At 38.4% G+C, this 26287-nt stretch overlaps 1 protein-coding gene across 1 annotated transcript in view; it reads right to left on the reverse strand.

Annotated features, from left to right (window-relative positions):
- Positions 1-20220, reverse strand: part of CR2 (complement C3d receptor 2) — a gene marked incomplete at both ends in the record, with an annotated part of 39280 nt that extends 19060 nt beyond the window's left edge. The window contains 9 exons of the mRNA XM_081297102.1: positions 99-175; positions 430-520; positions 601-777; positions 1330-1737; positions 2229-2311; positions 2569-2668; positions 2753-2941; positions 4385-4774; positions 20163-20220. Coding sequence (XP_081153228.1) covers positions 99-175; positions 430-520; positions 601-777; positions 1330-1737; positions 2229-2311; positions 2569-2668; positions 2753-2941; positions 4385-4774; positions 20163-20220 — 1573 coding nt within the window. The remainder of the gene's footprint in view (positions 1-98; positions 176-429; positions 521-600; positions 778-1329; positions 1738-2228; positions 2312-2568; positions 2669-2752; positions 2942-4384; positions 4775-20162) is intronic.
- Positions 20221-26287: the final 6067 nt, after the last annotated feature.

Below are 26287 nucleotides of genomic sequence, written 5' to 3' on the forward strand. Positions count from 1 at the left end.
ATGCACTAATCCCCACGGCATGATCTGAAACCGCAATCTCCCAAGAAACACATAGGTGGCACATCACTTCAGATTCTCTGTCATTTTTTGCCACTCACCTTTACAAAGACGAATCTCCATATACCAAGGAACTGTACCTTCACACAGTTGATAAGCACTCTCACTTAACCGGTACCTAGAGATAAAGAGTCACATCATTTGGCCATCTGCTGACCACTAAGCTAAGTGAGAACTATTGGCTTTAAGGCAGATTTGTTCCTTTCAGAACAAGAAGTGATAGAAGCAACAGGAACAAAAATGTAGCTAGGGTCAGTACCATCTATCCATTGCATAGTTTCTATGCAAGGACAAATAGCGTGATCAACTCTGCAGGAACATGAACTACTCTTACATAGTAGTATGCACTACGAAGTCAGAGCCTTCACTCACCCTTCACCGCAAGAAGAGTAAACAGCTGGTCTAATAAACAGATGCTGAGGTTTTTGAAAGAGTTGCCGTCCTATCGGTTTACACTCCGCCACTAGGAAAGTAGATGAGGGTGAGACATCAGCACAAGGTAATCTTAAAAACAGTAAAACATCTGCATTGGAGGCTTGATACCTTTGCACTGAGGGGTAGTGGGTGTCCACTTTCCTTCCGAGGTGCAGTGTAAGTATTCTTCTCCCACCAGCACATAGCCGGGATTACAGCTATATTTTATGGAGGTCCCAGGGTCAAAGTGGACCAGGCGTCTATCTTCTCTTTGCCCATTGAGGATTGTAGGAGGCGGCTGGCATTCTAAAGCAAAGGAAAACACAAAACAATTGCTTTAAGATAACAACAGAAACTGAGCAAAAAAAAAAAAAAAATTGACCTTAATGCTACAATTGCACTCTCGCAGCAGCTATGTGGCACAGAGGGTATCTTGCAACCCAGTTTAGGGTAATTTTAGATCGTTCCTGCTTGGTCTAACTCCTCTCCTGTTTCTTCCTTCTTAAGGAACCATCTTGGATGCTTTTATGGGAGATTCTGATATATCCCTGGGTGAGGGCTTTGATGACTTCCCTTTTAAGAAACATTGTTAAGACAAACAAGTGTTTTACTTCCATCTTTTTTTATAAAGAAAGAAATGGACAACTCAATGATCCCTAATACTTTTCCCCCAAGCATATTTCCACAAAACGAAACCATGGTGGGGTGGGGAGTGTTAAGAAAGTCTCCCATAGAATTTCTGCCCACTCTATATTTAGTTTGACCAAGAGTACAGGAAGTAAGTGGAAAAGGTCCTGTTGAAAGCCCACAATCCTTCCTCGACCTTTTCGAGACGATACATCAGTGCAGAACACTCACCCTTTTCACAAACGGGCACTGATGGCTCCCACGTGCCTTGGGCATTACATCGTATTTTCCCACTGCCCTTCAAGGTGAAGCTGGGCTCACAGGCAAATACCACAGTGTCATTATAGGAATATTGATCTTTCGGCACAGATGACATTTGGCCTCTCAGGATCTGGGGATGTGGACAACGAACCGCAGGAGTAGAAAGTTCACAGCGTGGTGCAGGGCCGCTCCAGGTCCCCGACTTCTGACTATCCATGGTACAACGGATAGTGTTCTCCCCAATAAGGATGAACTTCACTCCTTTCTCCGGGTCTGGGTCACAAGTGTAAGTGACTCTGCTTCCATATGAAAATTTCCTTGAAGAGCTGCCTGTGTGTCTTCCATTGAGAATAGGAGAAGGTGGTGGGCAAAGAATTTCTACAGAAATTAGAGAGAGATGAAAAATCACAGGTGTACTGCAAGCGACAATGCCTCAGGTGCTGCTTGAAACTACTCCCACCTCCTAGGTTCAAGGACAGTGATATCTGTAATAACCCCATCAAGACAGCGAATACCATATAATTTAAAAGTATGACTTTAAATCTTCATGTTTGAGTATATTGACTCAGCTGATCCTTTGGTTCCTGTTACCAACTATCCAATGTTTTTTTTAATGATTTCACAAGTCTATGTAGCTTTCAGAGAAGGAAAAGCCTAGGAAGCCCATTTGACTTGAGGGAGGCTGAGAATAAAGAGACAATTGAAGGCTGCTTCAATGAAGACCCTGCTGCTTAGGATTTCAAGGCATCCTTTGCTGTATAAGAGTCTGTATGCTAGTGAATGAACCAGAAGCTTTTTGTAAAGCTGAGACTGCAGCATCCTGTCAAACCACCATGGTGCTCTACATATGCCCTACGGTTCTTACATACCTTCACATACCGGCTTCTTGGTCCAAATAGCTTTATTTCCAGCAATTACACACTGACTAGAAGGTTGGCCTTGTAATCTGTACCTGGAGACAGAGGGTGGTCATTCAGAGCTGTCAGGCAGTTTGTGCTGAAGAACGTCAGCCTCTCACTCAAAATACAAGAAAAATTCATTCCATTTGTGTGCACCTACTCTTTTTTTTTTTTAAACCAGCTCTCTCTCTCTTACAACCTCACTCAGGATAGCCATAGATCCTTCCAGATATTCTTCTGCAAGTTTCAGTTTCCACCATGCATGGGTCATCCAAATAAATTAAATCTCAAAGAGCCTCCTGATACTCACCCTTCGTTACAGGAGAATTTCGCAGTCACTCCAGCCAGAAGACTTTGAGGTACCTCTACCCGCCCATTGCGAAGCTGCGCCGGAGTGTCACACCGTGCCTCTAAAAATACAAGCCACATATAAGAAACGGTGGCAAATCACAGCACAGCCCAATTCCTTGAAACAGACTGCAAATATAGGGTACCTTTGCATGTGGGAGGGGCAGCACTCCATTCTCCCGAAGATAGACACCTAATGATCTTTTCTCCATTAAGCAAGTAGCCACGTTTACAACTGTAAGTCACAGAAAATCCTGGGGCAAACTGGCTCACATTTTGCCCTGTGTGATGTCCATCGTGGATCTCAGGAAGTGTTGGACACTGCAGAGGGATATCTTCACACACACACACACACACACACACACACACACACACACACATATTAGGAAAAAAAGCCATCAGATGAAATGGGCTTCACAATCTGTCTTCTGACTTTAGGACATAGATTCAAATAAATGGCATGTAATTTATAGCAACCAGCTATCACTAATTTTCAACTTCAAGTGTGGTTTAATTGTATCCACTTTATGCCCTGACTCTTGCATTAATTTTCATCTTTAATTACACTATATGAATTGATTTTGCCTTGAGAAAAATTTCAGTTGCTAAAAGTATCCACTTTTACCCATATTTTCATCCTGTCCTTAAGTGTGTTCTCTGCTCCAAAAGTAGTACTTTATTATTTGCAGGGTAATTCTGCCAGGTATTAGTCATATAGCTTACTGGTATCCAACATGTGATACATATATACACTAATATATTGTGGGCATACTCCATACATATTATCGTATGCTTCCTGTACTTAATAATAGAGTATGTCTATATCATACAAATGTGTCTATATATGTCAGTATACGTACATCTACCTAAAGTTTTACAAAAACTTAGTTACTATTTCCCATAGTCATTCAATTTTGTGACTATCTTAAAAATTTCCTCCTCTGAGACTATCCTCACATTTAGATACCTATCTATTTATAGATCAATCTATTGGTAGATGGAATTATATTGTTAATGATTGAATAGTTTCTCAGCCCTTTAATCCATTTAGAATTTATCAATATTGTTCCTTATTAAGAAAATAAATATCCAGTTGTGATGCTATAACATTTTCAAATATTGTCAATCCTTGTAATTGGAGAATTGAAATTTGATTTGGAGAGCATTTGGAATATAAACCAAACCGGATGAGAAGAAAATGAAGAATTGAAAGTAGTCCAGTTTTCAAAGTCTTTTGATTCGAAGAGTGATGTCGTCTCAGGAGATAACTTGAAGAGATACCAGGTGTCACTTCAGAATGTGCTTACCAAGCACAGAAGACAGAATGTCACTTGCGCCAGATTATAGTACAGCCTTCCTCAATGGATTTTACATCCACTGGGTGAATTTTTTTCTATTAGATCCCACATTTCTTATTACTTTAGTAGTAACCCAAATACATAGTTTAAAACCACTCAAATCCCATAGCTCTAGTAAACTCTGGCCTCCCATCTTTAGGAGACTTTCTTTCCACTCAGTTATTAAGAAGGATCAATGACATTTTCCCCTAATACTTCAAACTCCTTTGCTCAAGTCATGTTCTTTAAATTGACAGTCAAATTCCTCCACGATGAAGAAAAAAGACGGAAACCTCAATTTTCAAATTTTCCCTTGCTTCCTCCCTCCACCCCTGTCATCCTGAAATCCATCTTTTTCCTCCCTTCAGGAAGAGACAAAGTGTGGTTTGCACAGAGATGGGAGATCCCAGCCCCTCAACTAGGTTTTTCTTTCTCACTCACCACTCTCACAGGTCGGTAGTGGCGTTGGGCCCCACTTTTTATTTGCTTGGCACCAAACAGTTTTGTTTCCTTTCATGGTGAAGTTGGCTTTACAGGTAAATGTCACAGAATCACCATGTTTGTATGGCGGTCTAGCTTCTCTATTTCTGTATCCCCCTGGTACGGTGGGCTCAGAGCAAGAAGAATCTTTTTGGAAATATTCACATACAGGAACAGGTTTATCCCAGACTCCATTCACTTGGTCTTTACTTGTACACAAAATAACTTTTTCTCCGATGAGACGATACTTAGCCCCACAAGTGTATCTTATTGCGGTACCAAGAGGTATAGGTTGTGAGTAAGCACTGTTCCGACCATTTTTTATAGGAGGAGGAGGGTCACAAGAAATTCCTGAAAAATAGAAAAGGAATTATGTTGGCACACTGAAGGTGACACTAAAATATTCAAACTTAAACGAAAGATTCAAATGCCACTTTTCAGAAACTGGCTTAGGTATTTGTATGATTTATGTCTTACTTACAGTCCTCATTGATTCCCAAGCTCCTAAATTCTTACCTGTTTCTCAATCCTCAGCTAACAAATCAATATAAACCATTTTAACCAAACAATAACAGTGAAACTGAATTTGTACAATAGTTCTAGCTAAACAATTTTAATAAGAAGCAATAAACAAATAGCACATGAGAATACTATATTAATGACATGATAATTACGTATGAGGAGGCATCTTAGACTAATGACATTCATGCTCAGTAGACCTGATTTCAAATCTCCACTGTCATTCAATAGCTGTATGACCTTAGGCAAGTTGTATCTTCTCTCAGCCTCAGTTTCTTTATCAATAGTATAATTCAAGTTACTTCATGGAGTGTGATGAGAATCCAGTGAGACAAAAATATGGGAAAGGGGCAAGTTCAATACCTAGAACAGAATAATCACCCAGAGCCTATTTCAAATGCACCGCATACCTGGGGTTACAGGTGGCATGATCACGTTTGGTCCTACCACTACAGATACTACAACTTGACCACAGGTCAGCTGCCATTCCTCAAAGCTAGATTCCTTTGAGAAAGTCACAGGAAGTGAACAGAATCTTTGAATAATCACTTCATATCCTTTATTTGTGTGTCCTCATGGGCATGAATGGTATTAGTTGTTAATATGCACACCTCTCCTGGGTAAGCCTCAGAACAAAGAGAAAACTACCAAACTCCACCCTTTTTAGTTAATTTCCCTGGCTCCAAGAGGAGCCCTTCAGTAGAGGAACTTGCACAGGAAGACACAGTTTAACTGTTAGCACATCCTTCTATGCTTGGTTTTGGTCCAGGTAACTGTATGTCTAGAATCCACAATACAACATGCAGTCAACTGAGTAAATTTAACCCTTCTGGTTCTACATGCTAAAACAGAGAGAAAAGTGGGCATCTACATATCTATTTATATATGCCTGTATGGATATAGATACATAAATACAGATGTCTTCATTCAAAGCACACACATGGATAAGATGTTATAGTTGGCAAACGTATGTAAACACAAACAACATCAAGAGGCAAGATCCATATTTGATGATTCTTGTTTTCTACTCACGTTCACAGACAGGAAACTTATTACTCCAGATTACTGTCATTCCTTCTTGGACACACTGACTAGAAGATTTGCCATTTAATCGAAACCTTAAACAATAAGGGGTAGCAAATCATCACTAAAAGAAACCAATTCTCTGTTGCATGGAATTAATCACTTCTTTCAAGTATGGATAGAATCTATATTTTAAAGCATTTCTGGTAAGGAAAAAGTCCAAGGTTACTTGTAAGTCCACTCAGTCATACGATGGATCCAGACTAGGTAACAACAGAGAGAAAACAAAGCCTAAGAATCATATTCTTTTCCTGAATTCTCTCCCTCTCCTCTTTGGCATCCAAAGGTCAAGAGTTTCTTGACCATCGTGAAGATAAAGGCCTCAGATCCTAAAGAAGAAAATATCAAAGACCTTGTTACACAGGTTCACCCTGAGGCGTCTCTTTGACTGAACCCAGATTATGTATTAATTCTTTATAACAAGACCTTTAACTTTTGAACCAAAACTCTTCTTTTTCAAATAATGAATGGATAATTTCCAGCCTTGACTGACCATACCCAATTCATACACTTGGAGAAAATGAAAAGCGTTTGGTTACTCACAGAGTTCTCAGTCGTGAAGTATAAAGAAAAGGAGAGGAAAAAGAATCAAAGTGAGAAAAAAAAAATGAACCATTTTTAGAGCTCACATGTTGCACTTCTCAGCTCTGGATAGGTGTCAATTCAGGCCCTATCACCTCACACTCACCCTGCGTCACAAACAAAGGAAACCTCTGCCCCAAGCTGGAGGTTAGGAGGAGGAACCACGAGGCCATTGAGAAGTTGGTTTGGAATGGCATCACATGATTTCACTAGGGAAAAAGAGACAAGGCTGGTACATGCAGTCAGGAAACAGCTCAGTTTCCTTTAGATGCATCAGAGCTTTAAGGCACCTTCACATGTGGGGGCTGCATGGCTCCAAGTTCCCAAGGATGTACACTGCACAAGGTTAGATCCAATGAGAGTGTAGCCAGGGTCACAGCTGTAGGACACTTCCTGTCCAATTGTAAAGAGCTCCTTATCCCTTTTGTTATAATTACCATGGTGGACATGTGGAGGTGGTAGACACCCTGAGAAAAGAACAAGACCAGACGGTCTTTTATTTCTGAAATAAGAACCTTCTTCTTTACAACTTTATAGCAAGACTGTGGTTGGTAGGAATGGGATGGAGATTCTCTATCAACTCTCCTGGGAAGGCAGACACCCACTTGGAGAGAGGAGGAGAGGGATGACTCTACTGCTCTTTTTGGACATGAAGACCTAGGCAGCTACCTGTTTTTTTCTATCTTGATCCTTGGCAGGAAACATCACACTCACTCATTGTTTTTCATTTCATTCTACTACAGCACCCAAGATACTCTTTCACTAATAGTGGAACCAAGGGAACCATACTTCAGGAACACATTTTCAATACCAAATCTGTCTCTTCTTTTCTGCTCCCAAAACAAGACTGATGAGCTTTCTGAACTTTGTGAAAGGAGTTCCTAATGCTGCCAGGTTTTTAGAAAGTTAGATCCTTTGCAATAAGAGTAGGGGAGAAGGGAGAATGGGAGAACAGACCCAATCAGACCATTAGCCTTCTTTCATAAAGGTTACATTTTTCGGTATGAAAATGTATCATGTCCATGATATTTTGAATGAAATTCTGATCTCACCTAATTTCCCCAATTGACATGGCCAATAGGATTGAGAGCTCATTTTATCCTCATTTAAAGAAATCTAAATATATATAGATAGGTAGATAGATAGATAGATATAATCTCTATTGACTTTGTGACTCTCTCTATATATAATATATTTACATATATAATATATTTGGGGGGGGGGGGCGGGTACAGGGATTGAACTCAGGAGCACTCAAATTCCACCTCTGAGACACATTCCCAGCCTTATTTTATATTTTATTTAGAAATGGGGTCTCACTGAGTTACTTAGGGCCTTGCTACGTTGCTGAGGCTGGCTTTGAACTCACAATCTTTCTGCCTCAGCCTCCCAAGCCGTTGGGATTATAGGTATGTACCACTGCACCCAGTTTATTTGTTTTGTTATTATTTATTTTATTTTTAATTGGAATAACATTGTACCAATACATAAGATACCATGTGATGTTCAGGTACATGGATATGTTGTGTAATATTCAAGTCATGGTAAATATAGCAATATTCTAAAATATTTTTCATTTTTTGTGGTGAATTTTTTCAAGATTGTTTCTTTTATCTTTTTAAAAAAATGTACTGTATATCATTATTACATAGAATCATCCTACTGTGCAACAGAACACTAGAATTTGTTTCTCTTATCACTTAGTATTTATTGGTCAATGTCTCCTCAGCTTCCCCCGCCCCCCCATTCATCCTAGGCTCTGGTAGCCACTATCCTATAATCAACTTTTATGAGATCAACTTTTTTAGATTCCATGCATGAGTAAGATCATGTGGTATTTGCCTCTCTGTGCCTTGGATTATTTCACTTAACATAATGATCTCCAGTTCCATCCAGGTTTCCATAAATGATAGGTTTTCTTCTCATTTTATTCCTGAATAGCCTTCCATTGTGTTTGTGCACTACATTTTCTTTATGCATCTTCAGCTGATAGATACTTACATTGTTTCCACTTCATGGTTATTATGAATAATGCTTCAGTAAATATGGAATTGCAGGGTCTCTTCAACACACTGATTTCATTTCCTTTAAATATATACAGACCCAGGAGTGGGATTGCTGGCTTCATATAGTATTTCTATTTTTAATATTTTGAGGAAACTCCATTACTGTTTTCCATAATGACTGTACAAATTTTACATTTATATCACCCTATGTAAGCATTCCCTTTTATCTATATCTTCATCAGCACATGCTACATTTTTTCTTTTTGATAATGGCCATTCTAACTGGAATAAGATGATGTCATATTGCATTTTTTCTGATCATTAGTAATGTTAAGAATTTTTTTCATATATTAGCTATTCATATTCATATGTCTTCTTTTCCCGAAATGACTATGTCTATTGTCCATTTTTAAATTTAATTATTTAAAAATTTTTGCTTTTGAGTTGTTTGAGTTCCTTGTGTAGTCTGGTTATTAACCCCTTGCCAGATATGTAGTTTACAAATATTTTCTTCCATTCTGTATGTTGCCTCTTCACTTTGTTGGTCATTTTTTTTTTGATGTACAGATTTTTAGTGTCAGTGCTTTTGGGGTCTTACTCAAAAAATCCTCGCCAATTCCAATGTCTTGAAGCATTTCATTTGTGTTTTCTTCCAGTAGTTTCATGTCTTGCATTTTAAGTCTTTAATCCATTCTGAGAGTTTTTTTTAAAGTGTCTTATAATATTCCCTATATTAATGCAGATCTAGTAATGTCCCAGAATATAATAATAAAATTTTCTACCCCTTTAACATTTAGATATTACTTCCAAATTTTTTAAAAGAATCCCAGTAACATATGGTTTGCTTTTCCTACTCTTCCTGTACGTCCCATGTATCTATCCTGCCAAGGCACTAATTTTATTTCCAGATACCCAGAATTTCATCCCAACTTACCCCTGAAGCATGTTGGCAGTGGAGGATTCCACTTGCTGTTTGGTTGGCACCACACCATGTTGTTGCCTTTCATGGTAAAGCCAGGTTTACACTTAAACATCACTGTATCATTTAAGAAAAACGAACGTTTAAATCCGGATTCCACAATTCCATTTTCAATTTCTGGAAATGGGCATTTGACTTGAGGAATACATTGAGGGGGTGGGCTGCTCCAGACACCAACTTGATTGTCTTGACTGGTGCAATATATTGACTTCTCACCCACGAGGTCAAACAGCTTTTCCCCAAGCGGTCCAACATTGCAATGATAAGTTACCACGATGCCATAGTAAAAGGTATCTTCACTGGTCCTATAGAAGTCCCCATTGGAGATGGTTGGGGGTGACTCACAAGGAATAGCTTTTAAGGAGGTAGGTCAGAAAAGAGAGAAGGCATTTAGATGTTATACTTCCTAAGAATTTTGTTTTCATTCTTATAAACCAAACTTCAACTCAGCCTACCATTTATCCCTGTTGTTGCAATTCTGCGTCCTGATCTTAAAGATGATTCTAAATAGGAAGTAGCCAGGCAGGAAGATACATGGAACAGGTTGATGAAAACTCAAAAAGCTATGAGTTTGTCCCTAGTCCCTACTTCAGAGTACAGATAAACTGTTACAGAAGGCACTCAGGATGACCTACTTTTGCATGGAGTAAAGTTGGTCAATGTGTAATCTTATGATATATTTTATATCTAAGAAATCATTCACTATAAAATAATATTACCAAAAGATAGTAATCAAAGGAAAGTGTGTTGGGAGTAAGAGCCACAAAGGAGGATGGATCACACTCTGTACTCAGAACTACCTAAACCAAGTGTAACCCTCCTGAGTACTCATTTTGATGTGGAGCTGCACAGTTTCCCCCTAAAAGAGGATTGAGAAATTATATAGGATGCCATAAAGAGATTGTTGTACTCACATTCACAAAAAGGCATGTCCTTATCCCAGATTACAGTATTGTCCAAGACAATACATTTTGCAAATGAGCCACCAATGAGTCGATATCTAAAGACAAGAGATGAGTGATCATCTCCCAACTACCATTATATTTTAGAAAACTAGTTCTTTCTTTACTGAAAGAATGTAAAAAAAAAGGAAAAAAAGAATATCATGTATGACAGGGAGTGGCAGTACACTAAGGATTTATAAAAAAAATTCAAGAATCTAAAACCAGATTAAATTGGACCTTCAAGTCTATAGCATTGGAGTTTTAAGGTTAAAAAAAGTGTAGCCCCAATCTCTTTCTGTCTAGGGATCCCCTATTGGGTGATCCTGAAGACCTGTCTCTGGAGCAGGTCAAGATGACTCCTTTTTGCTTATGAACTTTGAAGGGGAGGACACAATGACTCTGGTCTATTTTAGAAGACTGATGGATTCTGGTTTGAACTACTAGTATCCATGTATCCTGCCAACTCACCCTTTATTACAAGAATATGTGATTGTTGACCCAAACTCGATACCCTCAGGGATAAGCACAGAGCCATGGAGGAGTTCTCTAGGACTCTTACATAATTTACCTACAAGGGAAAACAAAATTAAAAAAAAAACAGGACTTGGGGTTGGGATTCAGAAGACATGTTGCGTTCTATATTAAATACCAACCTGACTGAATCTGCTGATGAGCCTACTTATATTTATTTTAAAAAATTGACATTGACAAGGAGCTGGGGTTGTGGCTCAGCGGTAGAGCTCTCACCTAGCAGGTGCAAGGCACTGGGTTCAATCCTCAGCACCACATAAAAGTAAATAAATAAAATAAAGGTATTGTGTCCAACTACAACTTAAAAAAATAGACATTGGCAAAATGTGTTAACTCTCAAAGGATCAGTCCATTCTGGAGCACTATTTGTTTAACATAGATGATCTCTATTTATGAGCATGGATGCAAACTTTGTGGTCAATTATAACTTATAATCTTCAATTCCCCTTTTGAATGGCATCAAAATGCACCAGTTGATGGCATCATCTGCCTAATCTAGATTAAGAAACCCTCAGGGTCATCATTTCCTTTCTGTAATTCACCCTTTACTCCTTGATCTTCATTCAATTAGTCAATAAATTTTAGCTGCTGGGTTGCAGAAATTTCTCTCCAAATTGACTATTTTGATCCTGTTGAAGCCTCTCATTGTATTATTGAGTTTCTAACTCTGGTCTCCCTTGGTCTCATATATCATCATATCACTGCATAATTCTCTAAAGTACAATTATGGCCAGGCCACCCCACACATTTAAAAACTTGCAATGGCTTAACATTTTATAGAAAAAAATGCATGATCTTTTATAGTTAAACACCAATCTACTTAACCAACTACTATTCTTTACCGGGTACCCTATTCTCCACTCTCACTGAATTTTTTTTCTTCTAAATGTATGTTCTTCCATATCTCTCTGCTTCTGTGGTAACACAGTCAATCAGTGAGCTACATCCCTAGCCCATTTTATTTTTTATTTGAGACAGGATCTTGCTAAGTTGCTTAGGGCCTCAATAAGTTGCTGAGGTTGGCTTTGAACTTGAGATTCTCCTGCCTCAGCCTCCCAAGCCACTGGGATTACAGTCATGCACCACCACGCTTGACTATGCTTCTGCATATGATAAAACATCCTTAGTCCAAAAGTCCTGGATTTCTCTATTTCCTGCAGATATCAGTTACTATTTATTTCTCTATAATATAGTACTTTACCTCTATAAATAAATGATACAGTATAATATATGTTTAAGAATCAGTCTTTACAACTAGTGTAGGAATTCCTTAAAGGCAGAAGCTATTGAATTAATTTTTTTGTCTCTTCCAAACCCCATTGTCTGGTGTAGTTCTTCATATCTATTAGTTATTCAATTTCTCGAATTGAATGTGCTAAGAAGGGTGAAACTAACATTCCTTGCATACTAACTTTTAACGTCACTCTAATACAGTATAGACATTATAGAACCTAGTCATGGAGAAAATAGGATTAATAGGCTTCGCCTGCGGTGGTGACTTAACCCCCATAATCAATACCCCTAAGGAAAAAAAGGAAACATGGAAATTCTAGGAGTACTCTTCACTACATGACATACTAATTTACTGGTCTTTTGTCTGGAAAATAACAGGCTATTCCATACAGATGTGATGATAGACCCAAAGATTCCTCCATGACAGGATTACTCACGTTTACAGAACTGCTGAGCATCTGACCACTTGGAGGTCTCTAAGCAGGTGATAAAGAATGACTTCTTGGTATACCCAGGGAGACATCTGTATTCCCAAGATGTCCCAACAGCAAACTCAGACTGATCACTCTGAACATGAGGCTTAGCAAAATGATACCTTGGCAGGAACTTACACTGACCTAAAGACAGAGACCACAGGAATATCAAAACTACGGGAGGCTGAACTTCTCTGCTTCTATCTTTTGTCCATTATCCTAACAACTTTGATCTCCATAAAGTAAGCTAAAACTAATGCAATATTGTCTAGAACAAAGAACACATAGCATTGTACTAGGCATGAATATACGGAGAAATAAGCTCAGAGGTTCAAGGAAATTTTAGGATAGATTTCAGAGGAATAATTAGAGTAAAGATTTTTTTTCATAAAAGTCCAGACACCCTGAGGCTGTTCCATCTTCTTACACCCTTATAAATAAAAAACAGTGGGTTTTGTTGTTGTTTGTTTATTTGTTTCATGGTGAGGTTAGAGCCTGGGGAAAACAGGATACAGATGTTTTGAGGGTTTTTTTTTTTTTGCATAGGGAGAGGTTGCTAATATTTTCCCAGCTTCATTGAGGTATAATTGATAGAAAAAAACCTGGACATAATTAATGTATACCCTTTGATAAGTTTGGAACGCGCGCGCGCACACACACACACACACACACACACACCCCAAAACAAACAAACAAAAAATACAGCCCTAGTTTTTCTAAGTAAAAAATACTAAAATCTTATAAGTAAAAAAATCTTACAAATAAAATATTGGGGAGTAGCATAGGAAACTAAAGAACATCAGAGATTTTGTAAAAGCACATGTATGATCCTTTAAAATTACTTTAAAGATTTAAATAGGGGCTGAGGCTGTGGCTCAGCAGTAGAGCGCTCGCCTAGCACGTGTGAGGTGCTGGGTTGGATCCTCAGCACCACATAAAAATATATAAATAAAATTAAGGCATTATTAATTATTTAGTCCAACTACAACTAAAAAAATTGAAATAATTACTTAAATCATTAAACCTTTTGGGTCTAGAGAAAAAAATGTGTTTATTATTCTTTATTATTTTATCAATCTGGTAAGAGTAATATAACCCTACACAGTGCTTAATAAATACTTTTTGTTGGGTACTAAAGAAAAGGAAGTAGTTGGGGCTGGAGTTGTGGCTCAATGTAGAGCACTTGCCTAGCATGTGTGAGGCACTGGGTTTGATTCTCAGCACTACGTATAAATAAATAAGCAAAATAATGGTCTGTCAATATCTAAAAATATATTTAAAAAAAGAAAAAGAAGTAGTCATTAAGATTTTTTCCCCCATGATTTAAAATAATGGTGGTGGTGGTGGTGGTGATGATGATCATGAGATATGTGCTGTCATAGGAGATGAATAAAAAACCATAACAACCATACACTTGAGGATATCCTTAGAAAAATCTTTCTCCTACATATGAGAAAGAGCTCAAGTTTTAACTCCCAAAATTCATACGCAGAGAACAAGAAGTTAATGCTTATTTCAGATCAGATGGTAATTCAGGCAAAAAGTATCCAGCTGTGAGGTCCTCCCAGAAAAGAAATGTATTTGAACATCAACTTTATAAATATTTTTTCAAACAATTCTGAGACAGTACAGATGAAAGTCAAAAGATAAATATGGTTAACCCATAGGCATTCATAGAGCTCCCACAGTTGCAGACAGACCCACCCTTTCTGTGGCTCCATATTTTTATGAGAGGATCTAAGAATGGCCATCACCATTGGGACCCAGATATCAATGTAGGTCCCCTTCTATTTATTTTCTCAACTCCTTCAGTTTCTTCCATCAATATCTACAAATGCTTTCAGATGCATACTTTGCAAAACAGCAAGAATTATAGGGAAAATGAGGGTTTGATCTCACGAAGACACACTTCATGACTTGTCACTATTCATACCTGTGATTCTAATCAAGAGGTTTAACCTCTAGTTACCAGATGTACATAAGGATAATACCAAATCATTTTTCACAAGCTGAAAAATCAATTTAAACCCACAAGATTTCATCAACAGCAATGATATAGACTAAGAGTGAACTTGAAATGTCAAAAACAAAGGGTGCTCTATAAAGCATACTGTAGTATGACTTTCTACTAGGAAAGGAGACAAGAATCACACTTTCTGGATGAAGATTAATGGAAAAGTCTCATACTTAATAAGGAGACTTGGAAACTCTCTCTGGGCACATTGATTCTCTTTAAGAATGAAATTGCCAAAATCCCAGGTCATAAGACACTTCCAGAAATCAGTTTCTTTTCAATCAGGAAAAGAAAGGTTGGTCCATGAACCATTAAGTAATATGAATGTTCTTGAGGGTTGCTGTACCCTCTTCACAATAGGGAGTGAAGATTAGCGTACATAGCGGCTGTACCTAAAAGAAGAAACAGTGACAAGACATTGACACACACACTATCCCCAAATCATGTTAAAAACTAGGCAAAGCACAATCACACACACAAAAATTTTTTTGGATATTTTCTCTGATAAGCAGATACTGATCCATAGTGGGGCTGGTGGATCGGGAAGAATGAAGCAGCTTGGGTTTGTGTAAAGGAGTGTCAGGAGAGGGGTGGGGTTGTGAGGATGGGAAGGACAGTAGAAAGAGACAGACATGATTATCCTATATACATGTATGATTACAGTAGTGGAGTGACTCTGAACCATGTACAGCCAGAGGAATGAGAAGTTGTGCTCCATTTATGTACTATACGTCAAATGCATTTTACTGTAAAATTAATTAATTTAAAAAAACTAGGCAAAGTGGTTTCTGGAGAAGAGGCATACATTTAACTTAGAAATCTATTTGGAAGAAATGAAGGATATGTACGTAGGATAACAAAATTATCTGAAAGATTAGTCAGAAAGCAGGTAGGAAGGGAAACTATCATTGAGAATGAAAATTATGATCAAATACAGTAATACTGGGTTTTCCTGGCATTTGATGAGTATTTTTTGAATGACTGTTATGCATATTAACTAAGGTATGCTCCCAAGTGCAGGAAATTCATCAGTGAACTTGAGATGATGTTCCCACTCTCATAGAATTTATTTTCCAATAGAAGGAAACATATCATAAATAAATACCAGAAAATAAATAAGATGGTGCTGTGAAGAAATAGAGTAACATATTGAAATGTAATGCACCTGAAGCAGAAAGGGTCAGGGTGGCATATAACATCTGTTGCAAGTTGGTAAAGGGAGGACTGCAAAGAGGAGAGACTCTGAGTTGTGGCTGAAGAATCAGAAGAAGCCAGCCAACCAAAGCACTGGGTAGAAGCATCTCCAGCAGAGGCCTAATATTAGGAATGATTTTGTATGCTACAGGACTCCACAGAAGGCAAATGTGGCTGGAATGTAGTATCAAAGCAGGGTAGTACAGGTAAGTTAGTGAGGTCAGCAGGAGTGATCTCATATGGCTTTTTGGGCCGCAGGCAGATGTTTAAATGTTATCCTGAATAGAAGTCATTGGCAGGTTCACGCAGAAGAGTTGCATGACCTCATTTACTCTTTTAAAAGAATATTCTGGCAATTGAGTGGAAAATTGGTTGGACTTTTAGAAGCAGGGAAAAAAATGAGGCTTGGTCTAAAGACAGAGTGAGAAGTGGATGGATTTGAAATATATTTTAGAAGTAGAATTAGCGAGACTTGCTGTTGGATTAGATGTGGGACTAAGGAAATGGAGTATTCAGTAATGACTTCTAGGCTTTTGGCTTGAGCTATCTGATGGATGGAATTACCATGCACTTAGATAGGAAAGCCTAGAAAAGGAGCAGATCATGTGTGTGAGTGTGGGTACACACAAATGTGCAAGCCCGCATGTGCATGAGCATGCTGTGGGGTGCATGTATGTGCAGGATCAGTTCCATTTCAGCTGTGGCATATTTAACACACCAGGCATCCAAATGAAGATACCAAGTAAGCAGTTGGATGTAGAAATTTGCAACTGAAGTCAGGACTACGGGCAATAAATAAACGTCAGTTATAAAGAATTTTAAGGCAATGAGTCTATATGAGATCTCTCAGAAAAAAAGAGAAAAAGACAGACGAGGCCCCAATACCCTCCAATATTTAGATATAGGGCCAAGGAGACTGAAAGTAAACAGACAGCTATGGAAAAAAACAGTGCAGAATCTTGTTTTGGAAGATGAGAATAAAACTGTTTCAAGAAGGAGGAAGTAGTAAGTTTTTGCTGAAAGACTAAGAAAGGTAGCATAGAAAATGGCCTTTGGTTTTGTCAGCATGAAGGTTAGTAGTGACCTTGCCAAAAGTAGCTTGAGGAGAGAGATGGGGTGGGTGAAGGTGCTCAAGAGGAACGAGCAAGCAGCCAAGGAGAAATTTGCTGAGAAGGATGAGAAGAGGGACAGAGACTTGGAGTTCCACTGAGTGATGAAAAGCCCCTCCCACCCACAAAGGAGGTCTCAAGAGTGGAACAAATGGAAGATGCAAGAGAGGACAGCTTGGAAAGGTAAGAGGGAATGGAATGTGACCGTGAACACAGGAAGAGAAGTCAACTTCTTCAGGGGAAAGAATATTTCCATTGTCATAGGTGTGTGAACCCCTAGTCATGTGCTATGACAGAAATTATGTCAGGTAATAGGAACAATAAAGACCGTGCTGTCGTGGAACTTGTTTCCAGTGAGGGAAGAAGCAAGGAACAGGTAAATAAACAAGAAACTTTCAGAAGGTGATCGGTGATCTGTAGAAAAGAGGACAGGGTTATGGATGAGAGAGTAGCCTGGGACACGGGCTGCTTCTGGTGAGAGTCAGAGGACAGGGAGAGTGAACTGAGCCTTGACTGTGGAGAAGAGATGGAAAGGTAGGAAGAGTGCTGCAGCAGAGAACACCTGTGCAAAGGCTTGACAAAGTGCCTGTGACCAAGGGACAGGGAGGGAGAAGGCAGTGTGGCTGGAGCAGAGAGAGTGAGGGGGAAATGGAGAATTTCCAAGAGGAGCTGATGTCTTCTAGTCAAGGACAAGGGGCAGGGATTTTATTCTGGATGACAGGAAGCCTTAATCAGAGGAGAGCAGAATCATTCCCAATGGGGGTAGCTATGTACCTCAGCTGCTGGGGAAAAGAGGGACTCCCTATTTCACAACTTTGTTTTCTTAGCACAGAATGAGCTCAGGTTGCCAGTGGATGAAGGCCTGAGTGAAGTCTAAGAGTGCAGGAAATTTGATCCATTTATGCGAAGGATCAAAAGGAAAAGGTGAGAAAACATCTTAAGAGGGAAATTTGCTTTCTATTGACTTAAAGCAGTGTGCCATATAGACCTCTGCTTCAGAATCTTCCAAACTGCTTGTTAAGCCTCAGCTTTCTGGGTCATACATACTCTAAACCCATGAGGGAGAAGGGGGCCTGCAGAGTGGGAGGTGGCATCTACATATTAAAAAGGTACGTCAAGACTTTCTTTTTTAAATTGATTTTTATTGGTGCATTATAATTGTAAAGAGTTTCTTAAGTGAAGGAAACTGGCCAAGAGCCAAGAAATGATCTAAGGAGAATGCACAGTAGTAGTAAAAGTCAGAAGGGGGAGTGGCCAACCCATGAGCAATGGGATGACAGGTAGACAAGAGGATGAGCAGCACATATGTGACAGGGAGCAAGGAGGTGACATCCAATCAGAAAGAGCTTGACTGACAGAGTAGCTTTTTCCTCCACAGCCAGTGGGAATCCATTTAGACTTTTGAGCAAGGGAGTGGAATAATGAAAACATTATATATATATTATATATATAATATATTATATGTATTCATGAATATATATATATATACACATATATTTTTCAAAATTTGGTTTTCATGATTTAAAAGGTTAAAGAGGCAGGAGGCAAAGTAATCTATAAGAGAGGAAGGCATTGGACAGGCAATTAGATGCTTAGGATTAGACTATTGTAATGAGAATGATAGAAAGACAAGTTATAGGTCTATGTGAGCTTTTAGAGTAAACAGAAAGGCAGATCTTGTTTTTTTTCCATGTGTGTGGAGTTAAGGGATCCAGACCACGATCCTGCTCTGGTACAGAATGTGTACCTGTAGGGAATAGTGAGTTAACTAGGCTGGTGAAGAATTTATTTTTCAACTGTTAAAATCTTCTCTGAAATTTTAGAAACTGTAATGGAATGCTGGTAAGAAGTAAGGTTGGGTGCTGTACCATATGCAGGTGTCAGAGAAAGTTGTGGATGTGCATTTGTTCAAAGGATTTACTAGGTAGAAAAGGAAAGAGGGATAAAGGCAATGAAATATTCAATGAAAATAATCCAAGGAATATTCAACTAAGGACCAGGAGACAGTTCAATGTCCAAAAAGCAAATAGATGTAATGGAACTAATAAATTCAATAGCTCAAACTCCTTAAACTGGGAGTGGCCATTTAAGCGCTGGCTCCTTGAAAACAGATCCAGGCAGCACTTATTACTGACTTAGTAGTAACTACAGACATCTACCCTTGATTTGCTTATTTTCATCAGGAAACTCAATGAGATGAAATGGTAGGGCAGCATAATGCTGACTTCATCTCATATAGAAACTGAGGATGGGGGGACACCAAATAACTTGCCAAAAGTCACCCAGTTATTGAAATCTTCATACAGTAAACGTCTTAAAAAACTAAGAATTCATTGTCCATGGGAGATAATTACAAAGACTCACAGTAGCCAAGAGACTCTAATCAAAACACATTATAATACTTTAAAATCAAGCCAGTCTGGGAGGAAGAAAAAAAGTTATGATATTGAATGAGACTTTCTTAAAGCTTACACTCTTACAGAAGGTCAAAAACACTGAAGAAAACTAAAGTTTTAATTCATGCCTCAACTTTTTGAAATGACTCCAGATGTTTACCAATGTCATATCAAAGTTAGAAATATCTGAGAACCACAGAGGTGTTTCTTTTTTAGGTCAAAGAACCCAAGGAACCGAGGTTCTGCTACTGCTCCTGGGCAGGAGCATAGTTGTGTGTACAGAAACACGTGTGCTCTGCGATCTTGGCGCACAGCCTGGGTAGGTTTTAGGCGCTCGCAGACCTCCAGCAGGCAGAGAGCTAGAAGCACCTGCCTAGTCCCAGGGGCTGGGAGCCCCGGGGAGGAAAGATCTCGTCTGCCACCAGCCACACCAGGTACATCCAATGGCGTCCCTCTGTGACTCAACCTCCAATTCTGGGTGTTCTGACTTCCCAGAAGAGGGACTGGGGACAATCAGGACCCCCGGAGATTGAGGAGAAGGTTCCCAAAGCCAGTGGGGCAGTCGTCTGTCACTCTCCCCGTCTTCCCGCTTTTGACTCCATGCTTTGCATAGGGGCACTGAAGCCTTCCCTGTCCCAGACGCATCCCTACCTCCGTGCTCCCCCTCCCAGCTCACCGAGGACCCCTGGCGCGAAGAGAGCCAAGAAAACCCAGAGCGGGCCCGCGGCGCCCATGCCACGGCGGCAGCCCCAGCGACGGGATGCGTTCCGGGACCCGCGAGCCTCTGGCAGCTGCGGGAGGGCAGGGCTGGGCAGCAGACAGCTGTGAGCACAGGGAGGCGGGTCCTTAAATAGTGTCTGGCACCTCGTGCACGCTCACCTGCAGGTGGCCCGGGGGCGGAAGGCAGCGCCTGAGGGTGGGGTGAAAGAGGCGCGGAGGGGTGGCCCTGGCTGGAGGTGGGCGGACGCGAGAGGGCTGAGCTCAGAATCTCCCCTCAGTGCAACTTTTTCTGGGGCTGTGCAACTCAGCACATTATTTTCTCTTTCTAGAACTGAAACATTTCGCAAAATAGTACTCACACTAAAATGTTCAAAGTTCGGATGTTATGCTGGTCTATCCTATTCTATTATTATTATTATTATTATTATTATTATTATTATTATTAAATTCTGGTTTGGACTCACTAAATTCATTTAAAATTACTGAATTCAACCCTCAGTTTGAAAACCAACCAAGCAACCAACAGCAACAACAAACCAGTTTGAGTTTACTTAGGCAATTTAGGAATGGCTGCCAACTCTGCTATTAAGTTCTTTTTACTTTGAAGTTATTTCTACAGAAAAGTTTCACAAATAGTTCAAAGAATTCTTATGTAGCATTTAGATCCTTTGTTAACGTTTTACTATATTTTGTTTACCATTCTCTCTGTAAAGATGTATAGACCGCATATGTATGATTATATACTTAAATAGTTATTACTTTGGAATCTATTGAGTAAAATTTACAGTCATTTATATCCCTCCTCTAAATACATCAATGTGTATTTCCTAAAACTAAGTACTCTCCCTCCATATCTATATTAGTGATCAACAACAAGAAATTAACATTGACACAGTCTATTCTATAGTCTACTGATTGCATTCAAATTCTGACAACCATCTCAATTATGTTTGTTATAGCAAAACATCAGTAAAACAAAAACTTTTTTTTCCTGGTCCAGTATCATTCCAGGATCATAGCTTGCATTTGATCATTGTGATTTTCTTCCACCTTTTTATCCTTAAGAGTCTTCAGTCTAACCAGGACCTGGGGTTGCATGCCTGTAAGTAATCCCAGTGACTCGGGAGACTGAGGCAGGAGAATGGAGAGTTTAAAGCCAGCCTCACCAAAAGTGAGGTGCCAGGCAACTCAGTGAGACCCTGTCTTTAAATAAAATACAAAATAGGGCTGGGGATGTGGCTCAGTGGTTGAGCCCCTGAGTTCAATCCCTGGTACTGCCCCCTAACTCTCAATAAAAAAGAGTCCTCAGTCTATTTCTCTTTCATGATCTTGACATCTTTGAAGAGTATATAGTATTTTTGTAGAATGGAATTTTAAATAAGATGTCTAATGTATAGTAACAAATTACTCTAAATTTAGTGGCTTAAAGACAGATGAAACACTTGCTATCTTCCAGTTTCTGTGGTCAGGAATTTGAGAGCAGCTTAGTTAGACTTGGAGTCTCTTGAGGTTGCAGTCATCAACTGGAACAACAGCCACCTGAAGGGCTGGCTGAGACAGGATGACCCACATGGAATATGACTCACTCACAGGGCCCTTGGCTGAAGGCCTCATTTCTTCACCATGTGGACCTTGCTGTTGGATTGCACAAGTGCTGAGTGTTCAAAAGACATGGCAGCTAGTTCCTCCGAGATCAAGAAAGGCAGAAGCCACAGTTTCTTTTATGACCTATCCTCAAAAGTCACAGAATATCCTAATGATTATACAGTTCAGCCCTATTTAGAGTAGGAGGACACTATACTAGGAGGCAGGATCATTGGGTACCATCCTGGATGCTGGTTGCCTTCCTCAGTTTGTGTTTGTATCTCATTTCTTCGTAATTGGATCCAGATTATGCATATTTAGCCCGAATACCAGAGAAGGGATGCTGTGCCCTTAATGTTATCTATTGGTCCTGTTACTAGTGGTAGTAACTTTGATCACTTAGTTAGGGTGGTATCTGCCACATTTCTCCTGTGTCAAGGTCCTATTTGTCCCTTTGCAACTAATAAGTATTTTTAGGATTGTACTTTAAACTCTACTTCAATTTTTCACCAAAATTTCCTTCACCAATTTAAAATCCATTAATGATTCTTTTCTGAATCATATGGTCACCAAATGGTATTTCTAAATCAGGCTTTACTTCTATATTCATTAGTTGGCATTATACTGAAAAGAAAAGCTTTCTCTTCCTTGTATATTTATTAATTTACATATATATCACTATGGACAGTGTCTGACAATAGGAATGTTATCTATTTATTCAATTGATCATAATCCATTGTTACCACTATTTTTTTAAGTATTTGTTTTTTAGTTGTAGGACACAATAACCTTTATTTTATTTTTATGTGATGTTGAGGATCGAACCCAGTACTTCATGCATGCTAGACATGCACTCTACAGCTGAGCCACAACTGCAGCCCCGCTACCACTATTTTGATGTTCAATTTGTCCCTGATTTATCCAGTAGGAACCATTAGAGTAGTTCTTGTGTCATTTTTACCTATTCTTATGATTCTTCTATTACTTTATTATTTTTTGGAAAAACAAGAAGCCCCAGATTCATCTTGTATCTTGCCAGACCCTGGTACTGATACTCGCCATTTCCCTGAGGAAGGATAGTCCTTTGGGGTAGAGAATATATTCAATTTTAGTTTTTAATTTGTCTTCTTGAATTTTTTACATAGGATAAACATTAAGATGGTTCCAAATGTCTGAATTGTACATAAAGATGTAATCAGAGAAATGTTACTTCTCCTATTATGACTATTCCCACTCACCCACATAGGTATTTTTTAAAAATAGTTTCTTGTTTATCTGTCTTTGTTTTTACCCAAATAAGCACTTACACATCTCCCTTATTATTTCTCTTTTATGGCATAAAAGAAACCATGCTATAAATAATCTTTCCACTTTGCTTTTTTTTTCAATCTTATAAACGTGCTTGAATCCTCTCCACATATATCTTTTTTATTATATGGTTATACCACAGGTTTATTCAAACATTTCCCTAGTATAGACAGGTAATTTATAAAGCCCTAAAGAATAACCTTGTGCATGCTTATTTTTTTTTATTGGTGAGAGTCTATCTCCAGCTCAAATTCCTAAAAGTGAGATTACTTGGTCAAATGGTAAATGTATACGTAGTTGTTATGGTTTGAATGAGGTGTGCTCCCCTTGACTAAAGCTCATGTGACAATACAGTAATATTCAGAGGTGAAATATTAGATTATGAGATCTGTACTCTAATCAGTGGATAAATCTTAATGAATTCATAATTTGAAGGAATTACTATATTAGGTGGGGCTATAAACTGGTGGGGCATGACTGGAGGAGGTGGGCATGCCCTTGGCTTCTCTTTTTTTCTCTGCTTCCAAACCCCCACGAACTAAAGACAATAGCTGTCTTTCATTATGCCCTTCTGTCATGATGCTTGGTCTTATCTATGACCCAGAGCAATGGAGCTGGCCGACCATGGATTGAACCTCTGAAACCATGAGCCCAAAAGAAACTTTTCCTCTTCTAAGGTGTTTTTTTCTTTTAAGACAATGTCAAATTCCCTTAATAAAGAATGAATGGGCATGCCTGTTTCCCCAGTCTCACTAATCTAATGTGCCATAATCATAGATTAATTGTAACCAATCTAATAAGAGCAAGGTTGTATCTCAGAGTAGTTAAATCGGCATTTCACTTATTGTGTATGAGCAAGCTTGAACATACCTTCATAGGTTGAATAGCTGATTTTATTTTTATTATTTTCTGGATTCTTTGTTCATAATCTTCTTCATTTTTCTGTCATTTATAAGACACATTTAAGAGTTATTTGTGTATGTTAGGATTATTAATCCTTTATCTGTGATGTATTTTGAAGGTATTTTCTCACACTTTGTCAGTTGTCTTTTGGCTTTATTTATGATATTATTTTGCTTCATAAAGATTTTTTATTGGGCTGGGGATGTGGCTCAAGCGGTAGCGCGCTTGCCTGGCATGCGTGCGGCCCGGGTTCGATCCTCAGCACCACATACCAACAAAGATGTTGTGTCCGCCGAGAACTAGAAAATAAATATTAAAAATTCTCTCTCCTCTCTCTCTCTCTCTCTCTCTCTCTCTCTCTCTCTCTCTCTCTCCTCACTCTCTCTTTAAAAAAAAAAGATTTTTTATTTTTATATAGTCAAGTTGATCAATCTATTCTTTTATTGCACCTGGATTAAGAGGCATAATTAGGAAGATTTTATCTATACCTAGATTATATAATAATTTATCCATGTTTTCTTCTTGTACTTCTGTTGTTTCATTTATTTTACAGTTAGATTTAAGAAACATTTGTTGTTTATTCTTGTGCTTCTTCCTGGATTTCCAAATATATTCTTTTGCAAATCCACACTTCTCATTTACACCAAGACTCAAATCCTCTGCAGTTAAGTGTGCTGAATGTTTAGTATCTTACTGTAATCTCATTTAAACCTTTATCAGAAAAACAAATTCACTCTTGTCCTGCAATAATTTCCTATCTTATTCATAGTAAAAATCAATGTCTTGATACAGACCTGCTTAGTCCAGCATGATCTACTTCTCTTCAACCGCTCTGAATTCATCTTGTATTTCTTTCCCCTCCTCTGGCCACATGGCTCCTGATGTCTTTGGCTCTCAGAGGGTTGGTTTGTTTTGCCATGAAAGTTCTTCTGAATCTCCCAGGGGTCTGATGCTGCTCATTTCTTTCCAGATGTCGCTCAAAGACACCTTTTCAGTGAATCTTTCCTATTTTTTTTTCTTATATTTCCACCTTCTTTTCCATTCATATCCCCTTCATTGATCTAATTTTCTTCCTTTAGGGCTTAGCTTGATGGAACATATTATGTTTTCCATTGATTTTATGTTTGTATGGTGATACCCCAGGAGGCTCTGTGTAAAGGTACAGGGCCTATAACATAAGACTTGCAGGAGCAAAACTTTTTGCCTTTCTGGTTGTTTTTCTATTTTCAAACCCCCTGGTTCCAAGAATGTTACCTGGCACATGGTAAATACTCAAAAGAATTTTTTAAATGAATAAATACACAAATTTCTTGGGGATAATGAGAATTCTTCACAAAGTTATAATCATATACCATCCTTAAGACATTGGATATGTATTTAAAAATTTTGTGGTTATTTATAATAAACAAAATCCAGAATACACATGAATTAGTGGTAATGGGGTAAATTTAAAAAAAACCTAAATAGAACTGAAATTGGGGCAGCAATATATATAGGTGGACTCCAAAAGAAGTTGCCCTGCATTAAATGTAAATTTCTAAAGCAAGAGGAAGACTAAACTGTGTGTGTTGTATGTCAGGATTTTCACAAGGGAAGTGATTTAACCTAAAAGTCTTGAATTAAATTGGGTATCCTGGAAAGGGCAATTGGGGTCCTCTGGCTTCTGACTGAAGGAAACATTCTTCCTCAAAGAAACATCCTTGGAGGCTGAAAGATTTTTCACAGATTAAAATCAACCACAAAGATAAGTTTACAATCCAAGCATTTTGTAAAAGTTAATAGATTAAAAAAACCCTCTTAATAAAATACAAATAGAAAGAAGCTCCCTTAATCAGATAAAAGTATTTGCAGAAAACCTACAGCAAATATTCTTTAGGGTGAAATGTTAAAAGCATTTTATTTTCAACTGCCTTTACCTTAAATCTGAAGATGATGAAATGTGTACTAAGAATGCACAGTAGAAATAAATCTAGCAATATATGTGAAAAACTTTTATCTAGAAAAATAAAATGTTATTCAGAGAACTGAAATATGACCTACATAAATGGATAAACACAGTTATGAATGGGAAGACTTGACAATAAAATATCAGCTATCCACAAGTTGCTCCAAATAGAAAATACAATTTTAGTTAAGATTTAACATTTTTCAAGGAACCAGACAATGTTTTTTTAAAATATGTAGAGAAGAGCAAAAGGACAAGAAAGAAGTGATACTTGTTCTATTAGGTATCCAGACTTACTATAAATTCTTAATATTTAGCATAGTGAGGCGTTGGTGAGTAGA

This window comes from Spermophilus citellus (genome assembly GCF_964194105.1).
Source record: "Spermophilus citellus genome assembly, chromosome: 6".
NCBI lineage: Eukaryota > Metazoa > Chordata > Mammalia > Rodentia > Sciuridae > Spermophilus > Spermophilus citellus.